Source organism: Manis pentadactyla, chromosome 7, assembly GCF_030020395.1.
Source record: "Manis pentadactyla isolate mManPen7 chromosome 7, mManPen7.hap1, whole genome shotgun sequence".
Lineage (NCBI taxonomy): Eukaryota > Metazoa > Chordata > Mammalia > Pholidota > Manidae > Manis > Manis pentadactyla.
This window is the reverse complement of record NC_080025.1, coordinates 14,121,072-14,143,436: the sequence shown is the minus strand read 5'-3', so window position 1 is coordinate 14,143,436 and position 22,365 is coordinate 14,121,072. Positions and strand designations below refer to the sequence as shown.

Genomic DNA, 22,365 nt, shown 5'->3' with positions numbered 1-22,365 from the left:
TCACAGTTACACCCCAGCATGTCAGAGGCCTGTGTAGATACGAGTGGGTGTGGAGTGAGCACCCGAAATCTTGGAGGTGCCCTGAAGTACAAAAGGGGAGCAGAAAAGGGAAAGTGGCTGTTCCCCTTATTTTCAAAATGGAGGCCAACATAGATCCTGGAGACCACGGGTTGGGCTGCTGGACAGAGTCACCAGCAGAATTCTAGCAGTTGCTGGTATGTAGTTGGAAAAGAAGTGACTGCTTCCCAAAAGGCATGTTCACCAAGAACAAGTTATGCCGAATCCTCTTTTTATGTGGTTATTATACTGCTAGATTTTGGGGACTATAAGTCTAATGCATTAGGATTTCAGAAAGCATTAGTACCTGTGTTGTGATAACCTGGGGATAAACTGGAGAGAAATGTGGATTTCTGGTTGGTTGCATGTTATACCCAGAGTGTTGATTAATGGGTCAATACCAGCTTGGAGGGACATTCTTGGTGGCATGCCATGGTACTCTGGCCTTGGCCCTGGCAAGTTTAACAGCTTTAATCATTTATCAGTGGGTTAAGAGAGAAGATGTGCTTATTAAATTTGCAGTGACATAAAGATAGGTATGGTACTTAATCCATTGACTGATGGGTTTGTACTATAGCATAATTACAAATAATATGAAACTTGAAACAATTCTGATTTTAGGTTTTAAAATAATCAGTGAATGAAAATGGAGTCAAGAAAACCAAAATAGAGAGAGAGAGAGAGTGTGTGTGTGTGTGTGTGTGTGTGTGTGTGTGTGTGAGTGAAAAAAGACCCAGGGTTTAGCCAACTACAAACCAAGCAAGCATCATGCATTTGCTGAACAGATGTTCACTGCACCCGCCTGTACCCCTTCCTGTGGGTGCCTGGATGGGAATGCAACACGGTGAACAAAACTGGCCTTGCTTTCAGGAAGCTGTTAGTCTAAAGGGGTGTTCTAGTTTCCTGGGGTTGCCATAAAGAAGTACCACAAACTGGGTGGCTTAAAATAATAGGAATTTATTGTCTCACAGTTCTGGAAACTAGAAGTCCAAGATCGTGGTGTTGGCAGGGCCATGCTCCTCTGAAACCTATAGGGGAGGTTCTCTGCTTGCCTCTTCTAGCTGGTGGTGGCCATCAGTCTTTGCAGCTCTATCACTCCAGGTTCTGCCGCTGTCTTCACATGGCATTTTCCTCTTACAAGGACCCAGTCATGTTGCAGTTGAGCTCATCTTCATGACCTCGTTTTCATGTGCTAACACCTGCAAAGATCCTGTTTCCAAATAAGGTCACCAAGTAGGGCACCAGGGGTTAGGACTTCAACATGTTTTGTGGGAGGAGCACAGTTCATCCCACAACAGGGAGTAAGACATGTTCACCCAGGTAGTCGACTCTAATTAGGATAAGGAAAACATGCCATATGTAGAGTGCTGTGAGAAAAGTAATTGGGTGACCTGATTTAGGTTTGGAGGGGGTGTCAAGCATGATTGGAAGCTATCCAGGCAAAGAGGAGGAGTAACTTTCCAGGAGGAAGAAACAACCATGCAGAAGAAACAGCTGTGCAGAAAGCAGTTCCGAGGAAGCGGAAAGGAAACCCAGAGTAGCCCTAGGGTGGGAGAAGGAGGCAGAAGGTGGGCTAAGCATGTAGCGAGAGGCCAGATCCCGCAGAGCTCTGTACGCTGGGAACGTGTTAGCTGTTATTTGCGATTGAGGTGGGCTGAGGTGGCTATTCAGAACAAAACAAAACAAAACAAAAGAATTAAAAGAAGTGTACAGAACGGAGAGAGATAATAAGCAAGTAGACGCCATGCGAGCGTGACCACATCTGGAATGCTTTGTCTTTTTGGGAGTGTCATTTTTTAAGATGGTGTTTTCCAAAGTGTGGTGGCTGTATTTATCTGACAGGGGAGATGTCTTGGGATAATCGCCATTTGGAATTATTTGAAGAAGACTTTTCTTTATTTGTTCTTAGGCCAGAGTTAGACCAATAGGTAGGAGCTGTAGGAGGGCTCATGAAGGAAGGTCTAGCAGTGGGAGCCACACAAGGAGAGAGCAGGGTGCCTTGAGAAGAGGAGAGAGAGTCTGCAGCGAAGGTGAGGTGGGGACCGATTCCTCCAAGGTCCTGTGAGAAGTGTCCACTAGGGCTTCAAATGTGATGTTAAGATTTCAGAAATGCATTTACTCATACCATGTAATTAAAAATTAAGAGCATTCAAAAGGCTTTAAAGTTAAATGTCATTGGGGAATTACTAAGTAATTGAGTTTGTTTAAACATCTTTCTAATACAATGTTATATATCAATTATATGTCAATGATATCTCAGTTTTCAGGAAATCTTTGCAAAATTCGTAAATAGTAGGTGTTTTTGGTACAACCGTCTTTTTCCTTTTCTTGATGTCCAGTCAGCTGCCCTTCCTTGGCTTGTTTCTAGCACGCTTGTTTGTAGAGATCAACTGCTAGTTATTTATGTTAAGCCATACAAATCCTATTTAAAAGTGATGGTATGTAAATGTGTACTTTCCGTTTTACACTGAAAAGCAGCTTTACCTTTACCCTGGGGACGAGAGAGCAGGAGGTCACATAGTATACGCAGAAGTGTTGATCCTGCCCCAGTGTCATGGGGCCCAGTGTGTTCGGGTGGGGGCTGTATTCAGAGGAACACTGACGGCTGCTAAAGCATATCTGAGGGAATCTCGACCTTCACTTGTATCTCTTGAAGGAGACCCAGTTCATACTGGCCCTTCTTAGAGTCACCCTTCCCTCCCTTCCCTCCCTTCCCCATATCTCTGCCTGGGGGGATTTTCTCTCAGCTGCAAGCTTTTCTCCTGCCCCCAGCCCTGGAGTATACAACTCAGCCTGGCTTCTTGGCTTTAATGTTTTTAAGTGTGTGGTTTGGTCTTTTTTCCTTCTTTGAGTCAAAAGGAAAGTTCCGGAGCTGACAGAACTCAAGCCAGGCAAGAAGGAACCTTCCTGCAGTCTACAGTAGCTCCTGTCTGGAAACCCCACCCTCCACCCGGGACAAGGGGAACAGGAGGCAACCCAAAACACTCAGGCCAATAAGCCTGTCCCCTGTGAGTGGACAGTAAGGCAGATGTTCTACGGGCAGTCAGTGGGCAAGTTGGACTATATATTCATGTGGAGAATAGCAAACTAATGCTAGGAAGGTAGGCTGAGGCCAGGTCACATAAGGATGGTTTTGAAACCCTGACTGAAGTGTTAGTCTTTGGAGAAGTTGGCAAGAGGCAGATTGGATACAAGTGTAAGTAAATAGATTCAGAACTTTAAGAGTCAGATCATTCTGTGTATGTCATAATCCTTGTTTTTGAGTATGCTGATATTTATAAACATATCTGAGCATATTTTAAAATCATGGACGCTGAACTCTGACTAAAATAGTTCTTGTGCGAATCTCTGTACAGCATGGTTTCACATAGGTGCTTCCCTCATGGGCTGGGAAGTGAGCGCCGGTTCCCGGACGCGGCTGGCTAGAAGAATGTACAGTAACAATGATGTACTGACAACAGCGCGGTTCTCTGTGTCTTAGTGCCAAGTGTTCTGATGTTCAGATGAAGCAGCTCCTTGCAGAGAAGCAGGAGAATGAGGATGAAGGGGTTTATCTTTGTCCTTGTTACATTCTTGTTTGAATACCATCTGTGTGCCATAGCCATGTGTAATACAGCCTTTCAGAGGGTTTAGAGGCAAGAAGGCCAAGTTAGTTTATTTTGGGGTAACAAAGATTAAAATGAGTGTTTTTAAAAAGAAGTGAGAAACTCTCTACGTAGTAGATACATGTGTGCATACATTTAAAATTTCTGTTTAATTGACAGGTTTCAGAATGTTTTATACATCGGATTCCTTGTAGAGTTAGCTCTTACATTATTTAAATGTTTATTTAGAGCACTCTTATTAATCGGTGACTACCAAATAAATTTTTTTAGAAGATTATGAGATAATTTGTGTTTTTAAATGTATAGGAACTTAAGCCATTGCTATTCAAAATAAAAAATAAAAATTAATGTTTTCAGGAACTTCTGATTAGAATTTTGTAGATTAATATGATCATTGTAAGGATTTGTGACTTTATTAGGGAAATAGCTTCAATTATTAAGTATTTATATAAAATTCAATTGTCTTTTTCTAATAAAGGAATTTTTTCAAATTAAAAAAGAAAAAGTTGACCTTATAAGTAATTAATTTTAAGAAGTATGTGATTATATAAGTTGCTAAATTCCAAAATACAAATACTGCTTCCTTATTAGAAAAATTAAAAGTTGATTTTCTTATTTATGGTCTTTGCACCAAGGACTAGATAAGCAGAATTCAGACTTTTTTTTAATGGATTCTGGGGTGGAAGAATGGATAAGGAATCAGATTAGTCATGGCTTCCCCCAGGAAGAATTCCCTGTGAACCCCACGCCCCAGCCCAAGGCTCATCAGAGTGCCCCCTCCTGTATGCCTGGTGGTCCCCTGCGCCTCCCTTACCCACAAACATACTATATGGGAAGAGTCAGCTGTACTTGTCTCTCTTCCACTGCCTGGATCCCCTGCCCCCCTGGCATTTTGTTTAGAAATTGCATTTAGACCATTTCTTTTTTCCTTTATGAAATTGTAAGGCTTGACCTTTTAGAGAAGTTGGCAGTTCATTCAGCAATAAATTAGGTTGAATTTAGTCTATGCAACAGTATTATAAAAATTAAAATGTCTGGTGAAAACTTAAGTTGGAGAAATTGCAATTATGGCATATTAATAAGTAGAATATAAATGTGAAAAAAGTCAGACCTCAGTTTTAAGGACCTCATCATTTCATGTTATTTTGATTTTTAAAATTCTTAGTTTGCATATTCTAAACCTACCTTAGAGGCTCTGAATCATGGTGATGAAGAACTAGCACTGTTTTTTAATTACTTGCTCTGAGCACACAATAGAAATGTCCGTTTCAGATTTACTTGAGGCCATCATGAACTTCCAAACTTCTCTTAGCCAATAGCAGTATTTCAGCAATGCCAAGAGACTAATTATAAATTCTTGGGTGACACATTGTTTTGTATCTTGAGAAGTACCAAAACAGAACATGCTTTTGCAAAATTAAAAATACAATTTGAAGAATGACCATTTCTCAAGAAATGACTTTCCAGCAAAATGATGAGTCCTCTCGGCATAGTATCCATCTGAATTTCTTGAACCTGAACTAAAAACTAGTATGAATTCTGGTTGAATTCCTTTCCTGCCACAGTTCAGTGGAAGGAATTTTGCCTAGTATTGAAACAAAAGTGGTTGAATTCTCACAATTAAATTAGGTTGCTTTTTGGGGAGGGTGCAGGGTGGGGAATGAGAAGAGGCATTTTGACTCTGTTTGGAAAGAAGGTGGTTAGAGGAAATCAGGGTTCTAAAGCATTTCTCAGCTCTTTGCCTTCAGACAAAGAGTTTTCTTATGCTCTTACCATGCTTTCTAGTCCATTAACAGTCTAGCATCTTTAATCTGAAATCCAACTACCCATCTAGAAATAAGTAAAAAAACAAACAAGAAAACAAAAACAAAAGAAACTCCCTCAGCACCGGCTGTTAGTCAGCTGGAGCCTTGCTTTGTCCAGGTCAGCTGATTTCTTTGGTGTCTCTGTGTTGGGCTTTGCTTTGTGTGGACAGGGGATTAAAATCAGAATTAGGGTTAAGAGTATGCATCTGTTTTTAAGACAGTTCTGTTCATCTGTTTAAACAGTTTCTTAAGTAATACTGAAAGACTCACCTTGCAGAGATGAGTTGCTTGGGCACATGTTTGCACAGCAAATGGCCTCCATAGAATTCAGTAACATTTACAGTGATCACTGAACTGTGGCAGGATTTGATAACAAGAGTCAATGATTTAGAGATTTAAACTTTAGTCATCTAGACAGCTCATCCATCCGGAATACTTTGTTTCATGAGAATGTCATGCCGAACAGTGCTATGTTTTCTGTGAGTTCAAAGGGCTGGGCATGGGTATTTAAACCTGAGTCACGTATCTATCTGTGGTCCAGCTACCTGTGCCTTGGGTTGTGGGGGGCGCAAGGACAGTGTTGTGGGGGGAGCAGTTTCTCTTCAAAGGAGCTGTGGCAGGTGGGCAATGACTGGGCTCTCTGGCAGGGTGGCAGTACAGCCTAGTAGCTGTGAATAAAGGCTCCCAAGTGACACCTGCTGGCTTCCACCTGCTAGCTGTGAAATTGACCTTTCTATGCCTCAGTTTCCTCGTCTATACAAGAAGATTCACAGGGATTCTGATCTTATAGGGACATTGTGAAGATTCTTGAAATAACAAATAAAAAGGTCATCTTAGATCAGTACCTGACACATCATAAGCACCTAACAAACATCCAATTTTTATTAGTATAGCACTTATAAGAGTAATGATGGGTGTGAAATAACTTTGGGAAGGGTATGATGTTGGAAATGACACAGATAGAGTGACTGGTCCTAGCAGAGGACACTTCCTTCCGTAGCTGCTGGGGGAAAGGGAACAGGTGGTTCCCTCTGGCATTTGGAGTGATTTATTAGCCTCAGATTGCTAAGAACTAATGGGAACGGGCATCTGCCTGGTGCCCAAGCGTGCCACCAAGATCCTTGACCATGAAGGCAGGGCGCTGACTGGACAGATACTCCGGTTACCAATGGCTGTGGGCTCTGGTTTCTTATTTTCACTTTGTTTTTCTTACCCTCTCTTCCAACCCTAATAACAACATTGAACAGTTAATTGTTTTTTAAATGTTCTGCATCTGTTTGAATGGGCCCCCTAGGTATGCCTTATTCCTGTATTTCACCTAAAACTAAATGTATACACATTTCGAAGCACCAGCTGCCTTTACAAACTCTCCAGAATTCTCAGTCGGCTGTTGGATGTCCTTAGGAAAGATGCGTGTCTGGGTCTGGATTCTGTATCAGAAATTTTGAAATAGTTGAACTTTCTGGGAGTACCTATTTGATGTAAAAGGGGAGATAATGTAAACATTGTTGCTACAATGATTGTGACTTTGTAGTGGCCTCCATTTTTTGTTTAATTCTTAGTTATTTCTGCATTTGTGTCAGCCAAGCTGGAGAAAACTTTGGAGGAAGATGTTCAGAAAATTTTATTTGGAGGAAAGATAAGTTTTGGACCAAATGTAAATGAAATGTACATGAAAAAGTATTTTTGTTTTCCAGAAAAATAATGGTTTTAGGTCTGAATGCAAATGTTGCTGCTTGGTTTTGTTTTCTACTAGCCAAAGTGAACAGTTAACCACATCTGATTATCTTTTATCCTGCATTTCACTTTTGATGTATTTTTTGAGAAATTAATCCTTTAACAATAAGTAAAAAGAAATGAGCGGAAAGTCAGTTATTCCATGATGTTATGTCTGTATCTTTTGCCACCTTTTCACTAAATTACTTTACCCACAGTATAATTTGTAAGTATGTTTTGAACTTTAAAGTCATAGAAATATAATTGATGTTGTGTTTGGAGATTGCAAACCCAAAAGGTCACACACACACTCTCTCTCTCTCTCTCTCTCTCTCTCTATGAGGTAAATATCCCAGGTCTATGGTTTACTTCCTTTATCTCCTTCAGTCCAAAAGCAGAAGTACAGATGTGTCACCATGGAACTAGCAATTCAAATGAGAAAGAAAAAATTCATTACAATTCCTACCAGCAAATGTGTTGAGGATTTGTTGGGAGGCCTGCCCTACCTCATCACAGCTACTTTCTCCCATAAGATTTATTGTCCTGTGATACAGATATGGAGGATTAAGTTTGTAAGTTCAGCCTTTACTTAGGGTAGGTGTGGAAAGATACCTCTTGGTGTCACTAAATGCTGCATCAAATAGCTGCACTCTGGAACCAAAGTGAAAATCCAGGATCCACCTTCTAGTGTAATGAGTAGATTTTGAAAGATTGGTTGAAAGGAAGTCTGGTCTATGGTGGTGTCCTATCATCGGAACAAGGTGTTTACTTGACCTAGAATTCAATACTGTCAAGTTTATGACCTGAGTTGAAGAAGTTTAAGATTGCAATTCCAAGTTGCTGAGGGAGAAATTTAGCTTTTTGGCAAGAATTAGTAGAAGCTCCATCAAGGAGTTAGGTGTCTTGGAACTGTTATATTAGGGGTGTTTGGGGGGTGAGGAAGATCTGACTGTAGCATCAGCTCATTAAATTCATTCAGAGCATATTCTAGCCCACCCTTGGCTGATTTTCAGATCTAAGCTAGTATGTGCGTATTTATCCTCCTAAAGAGAGGCCTCTTGTCTTAGCAGTTAGTAAAATTGTTGTTTATTGAAGAAAGATATGTATCTGCTTCTGATACTATAAGAGTCATTTGTGGCCTCATAGGAATATTGATCAGAGCTTTTGTAGCCTAAGGCTAAGGCCTCACATATGAGCATTGCATGGGACTCTTAGCAAAGTCTGGATCATTTTCCGCTTCTCCATTTATGTAGGTTTCATATTAAATACCAATCCTCGGTCACAGTAGCACTAGCTGACAGTGGGTGTGATGGTGTGGATCATTGCTCATGGAAGAACAGTCTGTGCCCTCTGACCAATAGAATCACGTTCAAATTCCCTGCATATTCTCCCTGCATAGTTATTTGTTGATGAGACAAAACACCAGAGCCCAGGCAAGGGCAGTGGAGGCAGACTTGAGTCAAAGGATAAATGTCAGTGGGTTTCTTTTTCAGCAATGAAAGAACCTTGTAGAAATGAGATAAGGTTGTCATAACTATTTCATCTAAAGAGCTTCTTTTAAAAATGTTTTGAAAGTTGTAAAATTTAAAAAATAAGTAAATACCAAATTATATCACTTCTATGTGACAAAAACACCTTTTTTTCCTTACTCCCCTGTTGTCATTTTACTTTTATATATCATTCTGTTCCCATAAAAACATATTCTACAGAACCACAGGATTCTTTCTTTATTTACTAAACACTGTATGATGCCCCTGCAAAGACTTATTAATATGTGTTAATTTAATAATGATTCATTAAACTGGCCCAGTACGCTTTTACGTTGCCTTTCTCTAATCCCATTATGTTTCTACAAAATCAGTTTTGTGTCATAGCTTTTGCAATCGGTATTTTATCAGGTGTGCGTAGTTGAGACTGTTTGCAAAGGACATTGTGTAACCTGTCAGTTCTGAGAAGAGTCTCTGACGTAGGCTCTTCTGTTACTCAAAAGCAAATGAATGCTTGACAGACAAATGGCAGCTTATTTCCTCCAGACAACATGGAAACACTGAAGATAAAATGCTTTCTATTTTTGATAAGAAGGAGGCAGTAGCACTCAGGTCTTATCTGATTAAAGCCTAACATTTCTGTAAAAAGTTCTGCTGCCTGCATAATCTGGAGTGAATCATAAATTCACTTTTCTGTTGATGAGAGGACAGGCACTCATTTACTTATTTTGGACAACTGTCAACAATAGGAATTTTCACTATCTCTAACATTTCAAAGAACTGGTTGGCTCTCTTATATTCTCTTTTATTTTTATGCTGTTTTTTGTGTATATGCTTTTTTTTTTTTTTTTTTAGAAATTTCACAAGTAGCATTGTTGACCGTATTACCAGAAAAAAGGATTAAAAAAAATAAAGGCTCACTTACAATGCTAACACTATCCTTAGTTTCCCTTGCTTCCTTACAGATCCCTTCTCTTAAAGTATGCATTAGTTGTAGAATTTATCTTTTATTCATAAAAATCGAGGTTAATCAAGTACTTTCGAAAGAATGTTTATGTAGTTAAGTGACAAACAAGGATGCCTCATTTTGTATAACAGTTGTTTCCTGAAGCTGCAAACGACCTGTCTCATTTTCACATGCCCTTAAATCATTACTAAATTTCAGTGAGTCTTCATTTCTGAGCATTTTTCAGTTGACAGTGATCCCTAATTCTTGATCTTTGCACATCTCTGTTTGTGTAAAACACTTTAATGTTACAGAAGGTCAGCATTTAGTAAATACCACCTTCCGTCGTCCTCCCCCCACCTCACTAGGCCTTTATATAACTTCAGCTTTTCACTTCTTAAGTCTTTCTTTAAGCAGAGCGTTTCTCTACTTATCTTCTGGATGTGGTATATGAAGAATAACTATTTAAGGCTAGGTAAGGGTAGACATTGATACATTGTATTTGTAGATGTGTTGATAGGTTTTGACTTTGGAAGCCAGGATATTGGCACAATTGGCAGTATCAATCTGTATTTGCAAAGTTTTCGGCCAAGTATTTGTAAAGTGCCTTTTTTGGCACTCTGTCAGGTGCTATGGAAGATACTGATGTGTAAAGCTTTATTCATATTTCTTTAGGTTCCTGTTCTGTATTCTTTGAATTAATAGCTTTCAGTATGGAGGACTTGCGTTTGTATTGATGTGTGAATAACGTTCAGTGAGCTAGTTCTAGTGTGAAAATGAATTATTCATAACCCAGAAACATCCTTTTCTCTTAGGAGCAACAAATCATTTAGATTCAGCTTAGAAAATTTATCTTATTTGTTATTTTCAAATAAAAGTTTTTGGTAGTAGTTTTCTTTTACAGAAATTAATGTTGAGAAATGTTCAAGGGTTTATTTGATAGGATAGAAAGCTCTGAGTTCCTCAGAGAAGATGCCAGGCTGTGATCTCATAAGTTTAGGTTATTGATAATGAGTATCATGAGATCAAGGGAGATAACATTCAACCTCTGTCAGTCATTGCTGTAGAAGTGGCAAGCATGACTCTGAACTTGTAAAAGTTAAATACATTTCATTTTATTGACTAATAAGCTGCAGATACTATTATATTCCCTATTTTAAGTTATTTCATAGTCTGCTGAGTTATATGTCTCTGTAGACAAGGCCATGCAGGGCTTTTTAATTAGATATTTCTTTTTCATGTGAGTTGTACATATTCATTGGAGATAAATTAGAAATACAGAAATATAATATGTACTATTTGAAATTCAGAGATGTAAAAACTGGCCCACCACACCAAGATCATTTTTAGTAGTATTTTGATATATTTTGCTCCAGGCTTTTTAACTGTAATATGTGTATTCATTTCCTTACCAAAACCCATACTTTGTTTTATGACCAATAATTTTGTTCAGTGTTAACTTGTTTGGGCCCGTAGGGTATGGGGAGTAAGACTGTCTGCACTGAACACTCCATTTAAAACAGAACATATATTTGGCATGGACTTTGGACTTATTTATTTATTTAGAAATCTCAAGTAAATATAAATAAGCACATATGTTTTACTACAAATTCATACTTAAAGCATAATTGAATAGCAATTTTATGTTTTAAAAAATCCAAGCATGTTTTGAACTTAGTAATTTTTAAAAATTCTATAGGCTTCCCATGGCTCCACATTAAAATGAAACAGAACGAAGTGAAAACAGAGCTTGCACATATTTGACAAATTTGATCATATTCGATCATTTGGAGACACAGTGATGGCATGTCTACCTGCTTTTAGACAATAGCTAGACTGCAAGCCTGTTAAAACTAGAGACCTTATCTGTGTACCACAGCATGCTAGACATTTTCTTAGCACAATCCCTGGGAGGTAGTAAGGCCTAAATAATGTAAGTTGAATAAATGAATAAAATAAAAGAAAGATGTAATTCACCCCCTTGCTTGTAGGGAGGACAAAGGAGCCACCTCTTAGAATATATTTCTATCAGTGTATCTTTTAAAACTATAGCTGCAAAAATAAGGAGAAGTAGCAAATCTCTTTAATCACCCAGGACTCCCAGTTCCTTTGCTCCCCAAAATGAGCCTTTCGTTGCAGTCCTGCATAAAAGGCCTTGTATGGGGAGCTCTTAAGAATGTCACAGCTTTGGCGTACTCCAGCCTCCTTCTGATTGCTCTTGCACATCTCACCTCCAGTAGAGGAAATAAAATAGAGGCGTGGTGATGGTGCTGAGAGGCTGGGCAGATGCCTGGAGGGATGATGATTCCAGAGGCGCTTCTGACCTCCTCCTTTCCCTCCTCAGGTCGCCCCCTGTCAGCATGATTCCCTGCAGAGCCGCGCTGTCTTTTGCCCGATGTCTGATCCGGAGAAAAGTCGTCACTCTGGACAATCTAGAGGATTCCAAATTATGCCGCTGCTTGTCCACCATGGATCTCATCGCCCTGGGGGTTGGAAGCACTCTCGGCGCGGGGGTTTATGTCCTTGCTGGGGAGGTTGCCAAGGCAGACTCGGGTCCCAGCATCGTGGTCTCCTTCCTCATTGCCGCCCTCGCCTCGGTCATGGCAGGCCTCTGCTATGCCGAATTTGGGGCCCGAGTTCCCAAGACTGGGTCTGCGTATTTGTACACTTACGTCACTGTTGGAGAGCTGTGGGCCTTCATCACTGGCTGGAATCTCATTTTATCTTACGTGATAGGTATGTTTCCAAAACACAATCTGTTTGCATAGAATGGTTGAGATAGCATTCCTGAGGCACAACCTTAGGGTTGGTTATAAGTCAGCATTAGTGACTGTGTGATCTTGAATGAATCACTTGATTCCTCTCTAATTTTTCTCTGCTCTAAAACGTCTCCTAATTGCAAAATTGGGTGATTCTGCTTCATCTCTGAATATGCATTTTAGTGTATTTGAAAGCCTTGTTTTTTAAAGACTATAGTTCTTTAATGAAAGTAAAGTTACCTGATTCCATAGTAGTGGACTTGAGCATTTGACTACTATTGTATAATTATGAAATTATCAAGATAATGTTACGTGTGATTAAAATTTGCAGTTCTGTCTGAACTAACCCATGTTTATCCTAGAGTAGAGTAGCGAATTATATTATGTTGATTATCTCCCAGTGACCTTACGTTCTCTGGATGTTGTCTGTTTTGGGAAGGTACTTCAAGTGTTGCAAGAGCATGGAGTGGCACCTTTGATGAACTTCTTAGCAAACAGATTGGCCAGTTTTTCCAGACATACTTGAAGATGAATTATACTGGCCTTGCAGAGTATCCTGACTTTTTTGCTGTATGCCTTATATTACTTCTGGCAGGTAAGAAAACCAGTTACACTTCCCCGCAAGATGAGTCAGGCTAATTGTTCTAGGAAAATATGTCACCACTGAGTTTGGGGCCCAAATTCTCAAGACTAGGCACCATATTTATATAGTTAGGTTACTATTGGAGATCTGTAGGCCTTGTCACTGGCTGGAATCACATTTTATGTTATTATAAAACACATCAGTTTTGTAAGACCAATTGGACATGTGCAGGAATGGCAGTGAAGTTTCAATAAGGAGGAATGTATAAATTTTGGCATTATTTTATCTTGTTAGATACAACTAAGGACATTTATAAGCATATTATTTCTAGAAGAAATTTTGTCTGTTCATGCCTATATAATGTAGGCATCTGATTGGAAAGGAAGCATATTCAAACCACCCTTCATTTTTTAATGTAGACTTTATGGCGACAAATATATAATATGATACAAACTAGAATTCCCCCATTTTTATCAGTATTGTAGCATAGTAGTTTAGAAAGGCACAGGAATTAGAGTCAGATGACCAGGGATTCAATCCTACTCTGCCACTTACTGTCTTTGGAACATTGAGTGATTTAATCTTTCCATCACTAAGTTTGCTCATCCATCAAATGGGGATATCAATGTCTATCTAGTACAAGCTTCTTGCCTAGTATATAGTAAGCATTAAAATGGCAGGCAGTTTTATTTTGTAGGCATAGCTAATCCTCACTGTCTCCTTATATTTGTTTTATTACTTGAACATTTTCTGTTTTGATTTTTCTGTTTTGATTGAGCACCTGTCCTGCGGCTTAGAAGCATCCAGGTTTACATGAACAATAAAACCCATCTTTTCTCCCACTTCCTACTTGATGCACCTGGGATAACCTGCCCCCTGCTCTCCTCTCCAAACTTATTTCCAGTTACTTTCTCTCTTGGTTACAAAAGTGTGACAGAAGTATTCTTTCTATAATGAAATTTTTACTTGTAAAATGATGTGATTTAAATTATGTAATTACTCTTAAAAAGTTAGTCACTAATTGAATGTTTTTATAGGGTTAAGGACATGGACAGAATTGATAGGTCTAAAATATTTGGCGTTTCGCTTCTAATGTCAAGAAAAATTGCATCAATTGTTTTTTCAACAGGTGATAGATTTTGTTTGTTTTAGTGTCTAAATAGCCTAGCTAACATTAAACTAGATCATTTTTATTTAGGAGTGGTTTCAGTGAACTTGAAAGAGTCAACTTTAATCTCTAGGCAATGAGAAGCATGTAGCTATGACACAGAATCATAAATTCCATGGCAAGACTCAGGCCTTGGCTTGTGTCACTTGTCCTGTGTCATCGACCATTATTGTCTTTACTTTAAATACAGGTTCAACTTGCATGTGGTGACTTTGTTTTAGAATCTTTGAAGATCAAAACCTCCTGTTATAAATCTTTATATTCATATTGTAAAACTAATGTCTTACCAAATGAAGCTGTTGCTTTGTTAAGCAATTTTATAATTTATTACAAGGAAATTAGGTAGTATTTTGAGGATATATTCATTGGTCTCTACTGGCAAAAGATGAGGATCTCAGAATAATAGAAAGTGCATGTGAGGTATTGGGAAACTTTTGTAAAACATGATAGTGGCTTTGTTACTGTCCAAAGTGCATAGTAGTGTACTGTATTATGTGTATTCCCAAGGGGTGTGGGTGTCTAGTGGTTCCTAATCTGACAGCAGTCACAGAGTCAGTAATTATACTAACTGTACAGTTTTCCTTTTTATCTTTAATATATTGTATAATTCTGGGACTCATATAGGTAGAAGCATGAAATTGAGTTTCTCTCATTACTACTTGGATATTGTGCTTTTATTTGATCATGGATGGAATAGATTTGGGGAAGAAGTAAATAGATATGTGACATAACCTGTTTATTACAATCATTTCCCCGGTAGTAAAAATAAAAAGTAAACTTTCTTTGGCCTGTAATTCAGATCTTACACAAGATGGATTAAAGATAAAAATAAGCATAATTATAAAAGTACTAGAAGAAAACCCATGTGAATTGTTTTTGGGTTGATATTAGGGAAAATCTTTTCAAAGGTAGAAAATAAAATTTTATATCTGAAGCTTTCTTTTATATGTAATCAACACTAAGATTAAAAGTGAATGATAAATTGAACTGGGAACTGTAACACATGTGGGTAGACAGTTTGTAGCATTATTCTATATGTAAACTTTGTAAATCACTATAAACAAGAATAACCTAACAGAAGAAATGGCCAATTTAAACTGGGCCAAATTTTCTGCAGAATATTTTGCCAATATGAACCAAAAGCCTTTTATAAAAGTGCATACCCTTGATATGGTATTACCTTACAGATAATTATTGTAAGGAAATAATTAGAAAGTATACAAAGATATTTATAAAAGGATTATGTCAGGACTGTTTATAGTTAAGAGTGATCTGACTGTCTATAAATAAGGGACTAAACATGTCTTATATAGTGAAAGAGAAGGTGGCTATTAAAATGAGGTTCTATACTGACATGGATGTGAGTGTGTGCATGTTGCAGAATTCTGGAGAGGTTACACTTGATCTTTATTTCCTTTATATTTTTTCTCCAAATTACTTGAATTGGAAGTTGATTACTTTTATAATCAGATATAAATAAAGCCCTTAAAATGAGAATCAGTTTAATAAACCATCTTTTTAGCATGACAATTAAAGAATTTTGTTCATGTATATAGTAAATATGAGGCCTGACACATGATTGAACTTTTAATTTCAAAATTTCACAGCCATTAACCTTAAAGGGGCTTTTTAGAGCAGCATTTCATTAAAATAAAGTTACCTTACCTCTACCTACCAATTGGTAATAATAGCCAAAGTTACTAGATTTCTTCATTCTTGGAGAGTGCGAAGTCTCCTGGCTATGAGCACAGCCTGCTTACTGAAATAGTCGGTTGCACTCAGAAGACATTGTTTCACAGGTAAGCGGGTAAGAACTTGCAGTAGGAGGGGATACATGTGAGTCAAATATATGAATGCTGGTGAAATAATATCCCAGAGCCTGGGCTGCCTCAGAATGCCGCTGCCTTTCCTGAAGCTTAGGTAAAAAGTAAAAATACCCTTTCCTTTCCTATAGGTCTTTTATCTTTTGGAGTAAAAGAGTCAGCTTGGGTGAATAAAGTCTTCACGGCTATAAATATCCTGGTCCTTCTCTTCGTTATGGTTGCTGGGTTTGTGAAAGGAAACGTGGAAAACTGGAAGATCAGTGAAGAGTTTCTCAAAAATATATCAGCAGGAGCCAGGTAAAAGATTTAGAGGTTTTTTTCCCCCTCCTCTTATTTTGACTTAAAAAAAAAATTGCCGGCTTCTGTCTTATGTTACATTTTCCTCCAGAACAATGTTTCTCAAACTTTTTGCTTGAGACCTTCCCAAGGGTCTGTTCTGTTCCAAGACGCTTCTTCCCAGGCTCCCTACAAACATAAATGCATCAATGTCTGCTAAATGCTGAGCAACTCTGTTTTGTTTTTGCTTTTAAGGAAAAGAGGGAAATTATTTGTTCAAATAACAAAAAATCCAGGGATAGTTCTGCCTTCAGGCATGGCTTGATCCAAAAGCTGAGGTGATGTTAACAGAAATCTGTCTCAATTTCTCAGCTTCCTTTCTTCTTGATGGCTTTATTCTTTTTTTTTTTTTTCTTAAAGCCATGCAGCTGCTGGTCCTAACTTCATGCTCTGCTCCAGGTTTAGGGGAAGAATAGGGGGGAGATCCCAACCATTGGAAGACTTTTTCTCCCCCCAAAGGTTTGCCACCTCTGAATAACAATGAGTATTTTTGAACCTGCATCGTTTTTAGTTCTTCCTTTGGAAACACCATTTGGTTGTTGCCTTGTAGTTAATGCTCAGGCCTTGTGTTTTTGAGAATGTTACTGGTGCATTAGCAGAGTACATTTCACTTTTAACTGGATGCCTCAAAAGTTAAAATAATAATTATATGTGCAAGTTTTCATCCTAAGACTTATTTAAGCATGATATTTCCAAGAGCAAAGAAGATTATAAAAATATCTACTGCAGGTACATCTACTTGTTTTTCCTTATGTAACATTTGTAGTCATTTCAATGAGGAAAACAAATTGGTATTCTCTGGTTTTATACAGTTTTTAACATAATAAAATATTAGATCTTCAGTATTATTAATCAAGCCTACAGAATTTTATTTCAACCTTTCAAATGTCTTCTTAGAAATTTTTAAAAATGTGCAGCCTGACCAGCTGTCCACAAGAAGAGGAAGTTGCTTGTCTTTATTTCAGATCATGGCCCGCACATGGCGTCTCTGCTCCCAGAGTCCTGCCTGGCTGCGAGCCCAGCCAAAGTGGCTCTGGGCCTCCTGTTGATGCTGTGGATCAGCCTCCAGCTGAGTGCTGGTAACCCGAGAGGGTGCCGTGGTTGGGAAGACCACCAAATTCTCTAGGACAGGGCGAGAAAATGAGGGTTTACTTTGAGTTTTTTACACATCAGCTTCGAAGAGCTGATGAACACAGTAGCCTCCCATGAATGTAGTTGGCGACAGATCACTAGAAGAAGCAGTTTTCTGTGAAAATGACTTTCTGATATATTTGATCTCTTCCTTAGAGAGCCGCCTTCTGAGAATGGAACAAGTATCTATGGGGCTGGTGGCTTTATGCCTTACGGTTTCGCAGGAACTTTGGCTGGGGCCGCAACCTGTTTTTATGCCTTTGTGGGATTTGACTGCATTGCAACAACTGGTAAGAGCAGAACCTTGGCTCTGTGCGGAAGGAAAAGGTGTCCCTTGTACTACATGAGGGCCCAAGGGTGGCAGCAAAGAGTCAAAGAAGGAGAGTGGGATTTGAAGTAGTTAGGGCTGGCTCCAGCCCTACCAAGACACCTGCTGTGTATGATAAAAAGAAACCTAGTGAAACTGTGAACCTTGCTTTTCACATTGGTAGAGTGGGAGTGCAGTACCTGCTCTTCAGAGTTTGTGAGGGTTACCTAAGATATAATACATATGAAAAATACTGCATAAGCTAAGCTATCGAATGCTTTTTACAAATGTTGGTCATAATTACTGTCTTTCATCTGCAGGTTGGGAAGTGCTATCACAATAAGTACCAAATGATGATCATGCTCTTAAATTGTCTCTTCTGCAGCAGGACAAAATATATTGTAGTGATTCTTTCCTCTTTACCCTGTACAACAAAGGAATCATGCCAAAATCACTCTCTAAGTGCTTCCTCTCGATTCATATTAATGCGTGGCCTAATTTGGGTGCTTCAAATGCCAATCTTATTAGAAGAATCCAAAGTATACTCTTTGTTACTGAAACTAGAGTTTAATAGAAATCAATGCACTGAGTAGAAGAAGTTGTCATCTTATTTATGGAAGCCTTCATATTTAATGGCCTACAGAATGCCATGATGGTCATTTAATCTCTGTGAATCAATTTTCTAAATGGACTACCATTCTGTCCCGAAACACTTAATAGTACTGGTATGTTGTGTTTTTTTCTTTCTGGAAGTGGGAAAGAGACTTACATTTTGTCCTGATGTCTTACCTTCTCTTTTTGCCTCTGGAATTGGGTTTTTATGTAGCAAAGTACTCTTAGGAAGAGAGAACATTTCATGGATAATCGATGGAGCAAGCTAAAAAAAAAAACAGAAGGGGCAAAAGCAAAGAAGTAAAATAACTGTGGAGGAGAACTAATGTTCTACCCTTAATGTTGTATTAAATATGCAAATATTTTGTTCATATTCCCATAGGTGAAGAAGTCCGGAATCCTCAGAAAGCTATTCCTATTGGAATTGTGACTTCTTTGCTTGTTTGCTTCATGGCCTATTTTGGGGTCTCTGCAGCTCTAACACTCATGATGCCATACTACCTCCTTGATGAAAAAAGCCCCCTTCCTGTAGCATTTGAGTATGTTAGATGGGGTCCTGCCAAATACGTCGTTGCAGCGGGCTCCCTCTGTGCTTTGTCAACAAGGTACATTGCATCGCCTTTGGGGCAGGGGCTGTGTGGGTTACTGCAAAGTGTAGTCAATGTCTAAAGAATTAGTTCAGTATGTTTTAAAAAATAAGCCTAATATGAGGAATACAGCAACTATTGGTTCTCTGAAAAGTTTGCTCAGAATTGCCATATAAAAATCTTCATACATGATAACTTTTTCCCCCATCAGGTAAAACTCAGAAGGCCTTCTGTAGAAATATATGTAGCATTGGTACATACACACATATTCTTATATGCATGTGTTAGAAAACTTCAAGATGCTTACACCTGTTTGTTTCCCTGCTGCTTTGGCATTACTTACAGTGCTGCAGACAACGGAGACCTTCTCTGCAGAGTTGACATTTTCTGCTGTCTTTTTTAAATGATATCAAGTCTGTGTGAGGGGAAGCTATATGCTGTGGCATTGTTAAATATAATGGGCTTTTTATTGTGAAACACTGAGAACTCTTCTCCTAGTATTGACCAGAGTGAACTTGGTCTGTAAATAGAAATTACTGTTCTCAGATTAGTGGTGGAAATTTCATATAATACCCATGTGAGAAGAAAAGAGTAGTTAAATCCTGCCCACATATTCTTATTTTCAGTGGCTGTTTGTTTTAATACTTTAGAATTCATTTCTCAGTTTTGGGAGCAACTCATATTTCAAATTAACATGTAATCATAAGATATGCAGTCTAGTTTTGTACCATCCTATATTAAAAGTGTTCTTACAAAAAGAAAGTTCATCTCTTTGCCCGATTACTAATTTTTTAAGTGAAAATAATTGTTTTAAAGTGTGAACCTGGAAAAGGAAATATTTTTATATAATTCATCAGCCTAACCTTTTTTTTCCTCCAACTCCCTTTTAGTTTTTATAAAAGTTAATATTAAGCAGCAGTTAGAGATTACCCCCATTGGTTTCTCAGCCATCTGCTAATTTTGAGGTTTATTCTGAATGGTTTCAAAAATCTGGACTATGAAGATACCATGCCACTATGGTCTGAGAAGAGAGATGGACAAGGATTCATCTGTGGCCAAGCTCAACTCAGCTGTATTAAAAGATAAAGAAGATGGAATTTTTTACATAGAGTAGAGTATTTTACTTATTTTCTCTAAAATGGTTTTTTTTTTTTACAACTACGTCATGTAGGGAGTAGTACAGCCAGTAAACAAACAAGTAATTCAAAACATTTAAAGCAAAAATCATTTTCTGAAACTTCACTGTTACTAATTTTTAATCATGGCTACTTCTAAATATATATACTAAATATACAGTGAGTTGATTATCTTTTTTAGCTTTCTCTATCTTGATTATCTTATAAGCTGGAAATTATTACTAGTTAGATCAAAGATCAGGCTATATGAGGCAAATTAATGGTAAAATAAATATAAAAAATACATAATGACTGAAGAAATGAAGTGACTACTATGAAATCAAAATTAATCTCTTTAATTACATATCAGTTTAGGAATTTTATGTTCTGAGTTATTGCCACTGAAAAGGTCTTTGATGTTATGATTGGTTTTGATTTTCTGTTGTCTTAATTAGTTTTAATCAGTAATAATCATGAGCATGCATAAATTAACTTGCAGTGTTTTTATTCTGATAATTATGCTGAGCAAATATCTGCAACAGATTAGCAAGTAGCACAAGATAAATATTGACAAGTATTTTTAAATGCCTGATCATAATACGTTTTAACAATAATGAGACTTCATAATCACAGCTGTGATGCTGTGTTTTGTATAATTACTTAATTTCAGTTCTGGGATGTAATCTTGCATGAATGTGTTTGCCATACTGCATGTGTTTGCTTTTTACTCAGTCTTCTTGGATCCATTTTCCCAATGCCTCGTGTAATCTATGCTATGGCGGAGGATGGGTTGCTTTTCAAATGTCTAGCTCAAATCAATTCCAAAACGAAGACACCAATAATTGCTACTTTATCATCGGGTGCAGTGGCAGGTGAGACAGAGTTGACTTTTATTAAGAAAAGGGGATCTTTTGTTTTCATCAAGGATTCTGAAAAAAAAAAAAGTGGTTTTCTGATTCAGTTTATATAGAGGTCAATAACTTTTTATGACTGTTTCCTATTTTGCATTTTTGGGGTATGGGTTCTGCACTTCAGTGTGTCCAGTCTATACCTGTATGTACCTGTCTATAGAGTAATGCTTGTAATGACTCACGTGGATTATGAATTTTTCTGTTCTAGTCTTCTGGGCTCTATGTTTCCTTTACCCCGAATTCTGTTTGCCATGGCCCGGGATGGTTTACTGTTTAGATTTCTTGCCAGAGTGAGTAAGAGGCAGTCACCAGTTGCTGCCACGTTGACTGCAGGGGTCATTTCTGGTAAGCTTTACAAACGTAGGATTGTTCAACATTGGACTTGACCGTTTTAGGCGCATGCATGGACTTTTAAAGAGGGTCTGCTTGCTGTGCATGTAAGTCAAGGAAAAAATCACTGATAAATTAGGGTGTGAGCATTGTCTGAAAATTGTGGTGGCGGTCTACTGAAATTCATTCTTAACTGACCCTTTGGGATTTTTTTCCTGTTTCATCGTTTTAACTTTCTGGGCTTCTAACAGATATGCAAAGGGTTGTGATGGTTCTTCACTATATACTAAATGCTTTCCAGATTGATGAACTAGCACATAAAGTTATATTATTGACACATAAAATTTTAATTAAAGAATGATTATTTAATTTTTGAAATATTAATGAAAAATATGATTCAGTAGTTTCCTTTTTGTCCAGGATTTTAGTTGAATATTGCTAAAGGACCATAGTATTTCTGAAAAACTAAAGTTTACCCAATCTTAATTAAGTTTAAGAAATGTCAAAGATAATTTCTACTTCGCCATTGGAATTCCTGCCCTTGGTATGGCAGATATCCCCACTTTCTAGGCCAGGATGGTTCTCTAAGAGTTACTAAACCCATATCCTCATAAACCCCATTAGGAATTTATTTTTCCTTTCAATAGTTTTGGTACGTAAGTCATGTTAAGAAACTCCAAACTTTTTGGCTGTCCTAATAACCATGAACAATGCCTTTGGCCAAATTCTTATTCCATGCAGAAATTTTCAGAGATTATTCAGACTAAGAGAATGGCCTTAAATGCCCTTTTATGGGAAGCAAGAGAAAGGTTTTAGTGAGCTTTAATAGATAAAACTGTAAACTATCTTGGTAGTAGAATTCAAACCAAAAATGATAATTTTGTTGAGGCTCCAAATTGTTGGGAAATTAGAGAATGCTAGTGCTTAATTATGTAGAAAATGGGACTTTTTTCAGAGTCAGAAAATGTGTGCCTAAACAACTTCATTTTGTAAATATTTTCTAATAACTTGGCACTTTATTAAGACATAAGTCCCTTGTTTCCAATGCTTAGATTTCTGTCCCCATAAAATGAAGGTGGCACTTTAT

At 37.9% G+C, this 22,365-nt stretch overlaps 1 protein-coding gene across 4 annotated transcripts in view; it reads left to right on the top strand.

Moving 5' to 3' along the window:
* The window catches only part of SLC7A2 (solute carrier family 7 member 2), a 58,627-nt gene that overhangs the window by 24,774 nt on the left and 11,488 nt on the right, over positions 1–22,365 (top strand). For 2 of the 4 annotated variants that reach the window (XM_036894374.2, XM_036894373.2), the window contains 6 exons: positions 11,961–12,352; positions 12,815–12,970; positions 16,081–16,246; positions 17,573–17,706; positions 18,718–18,940; positions 20,770–20,909. In XM_036894374.2, coding sequence (XP_036750269.2) covers positions 11,977–12,352; positions 12,815–12,970; positions 16,081–16,246; positions 17,573–17,706; positions 18,718–18,940; positions 20,770–20,909 — 1,195 coding nt within the window. In that variant the 5' untranslated portion in view covers positions 11,961–11,976. Of the gene's footprint in view, positions 1–11,960; positions 12,353–12,814; positions 12,971–16,080; positions 16,247–17,572; positions 17,707–18,717; positions 18,941–20,769; positions 20,910–21,156; positions 21,294–22,365 lie in introns of all 4 variants that reach the window. The other 2 variants (XM_036894376.2, XM_057505112.1) reach the window with 2 other exon arrangements.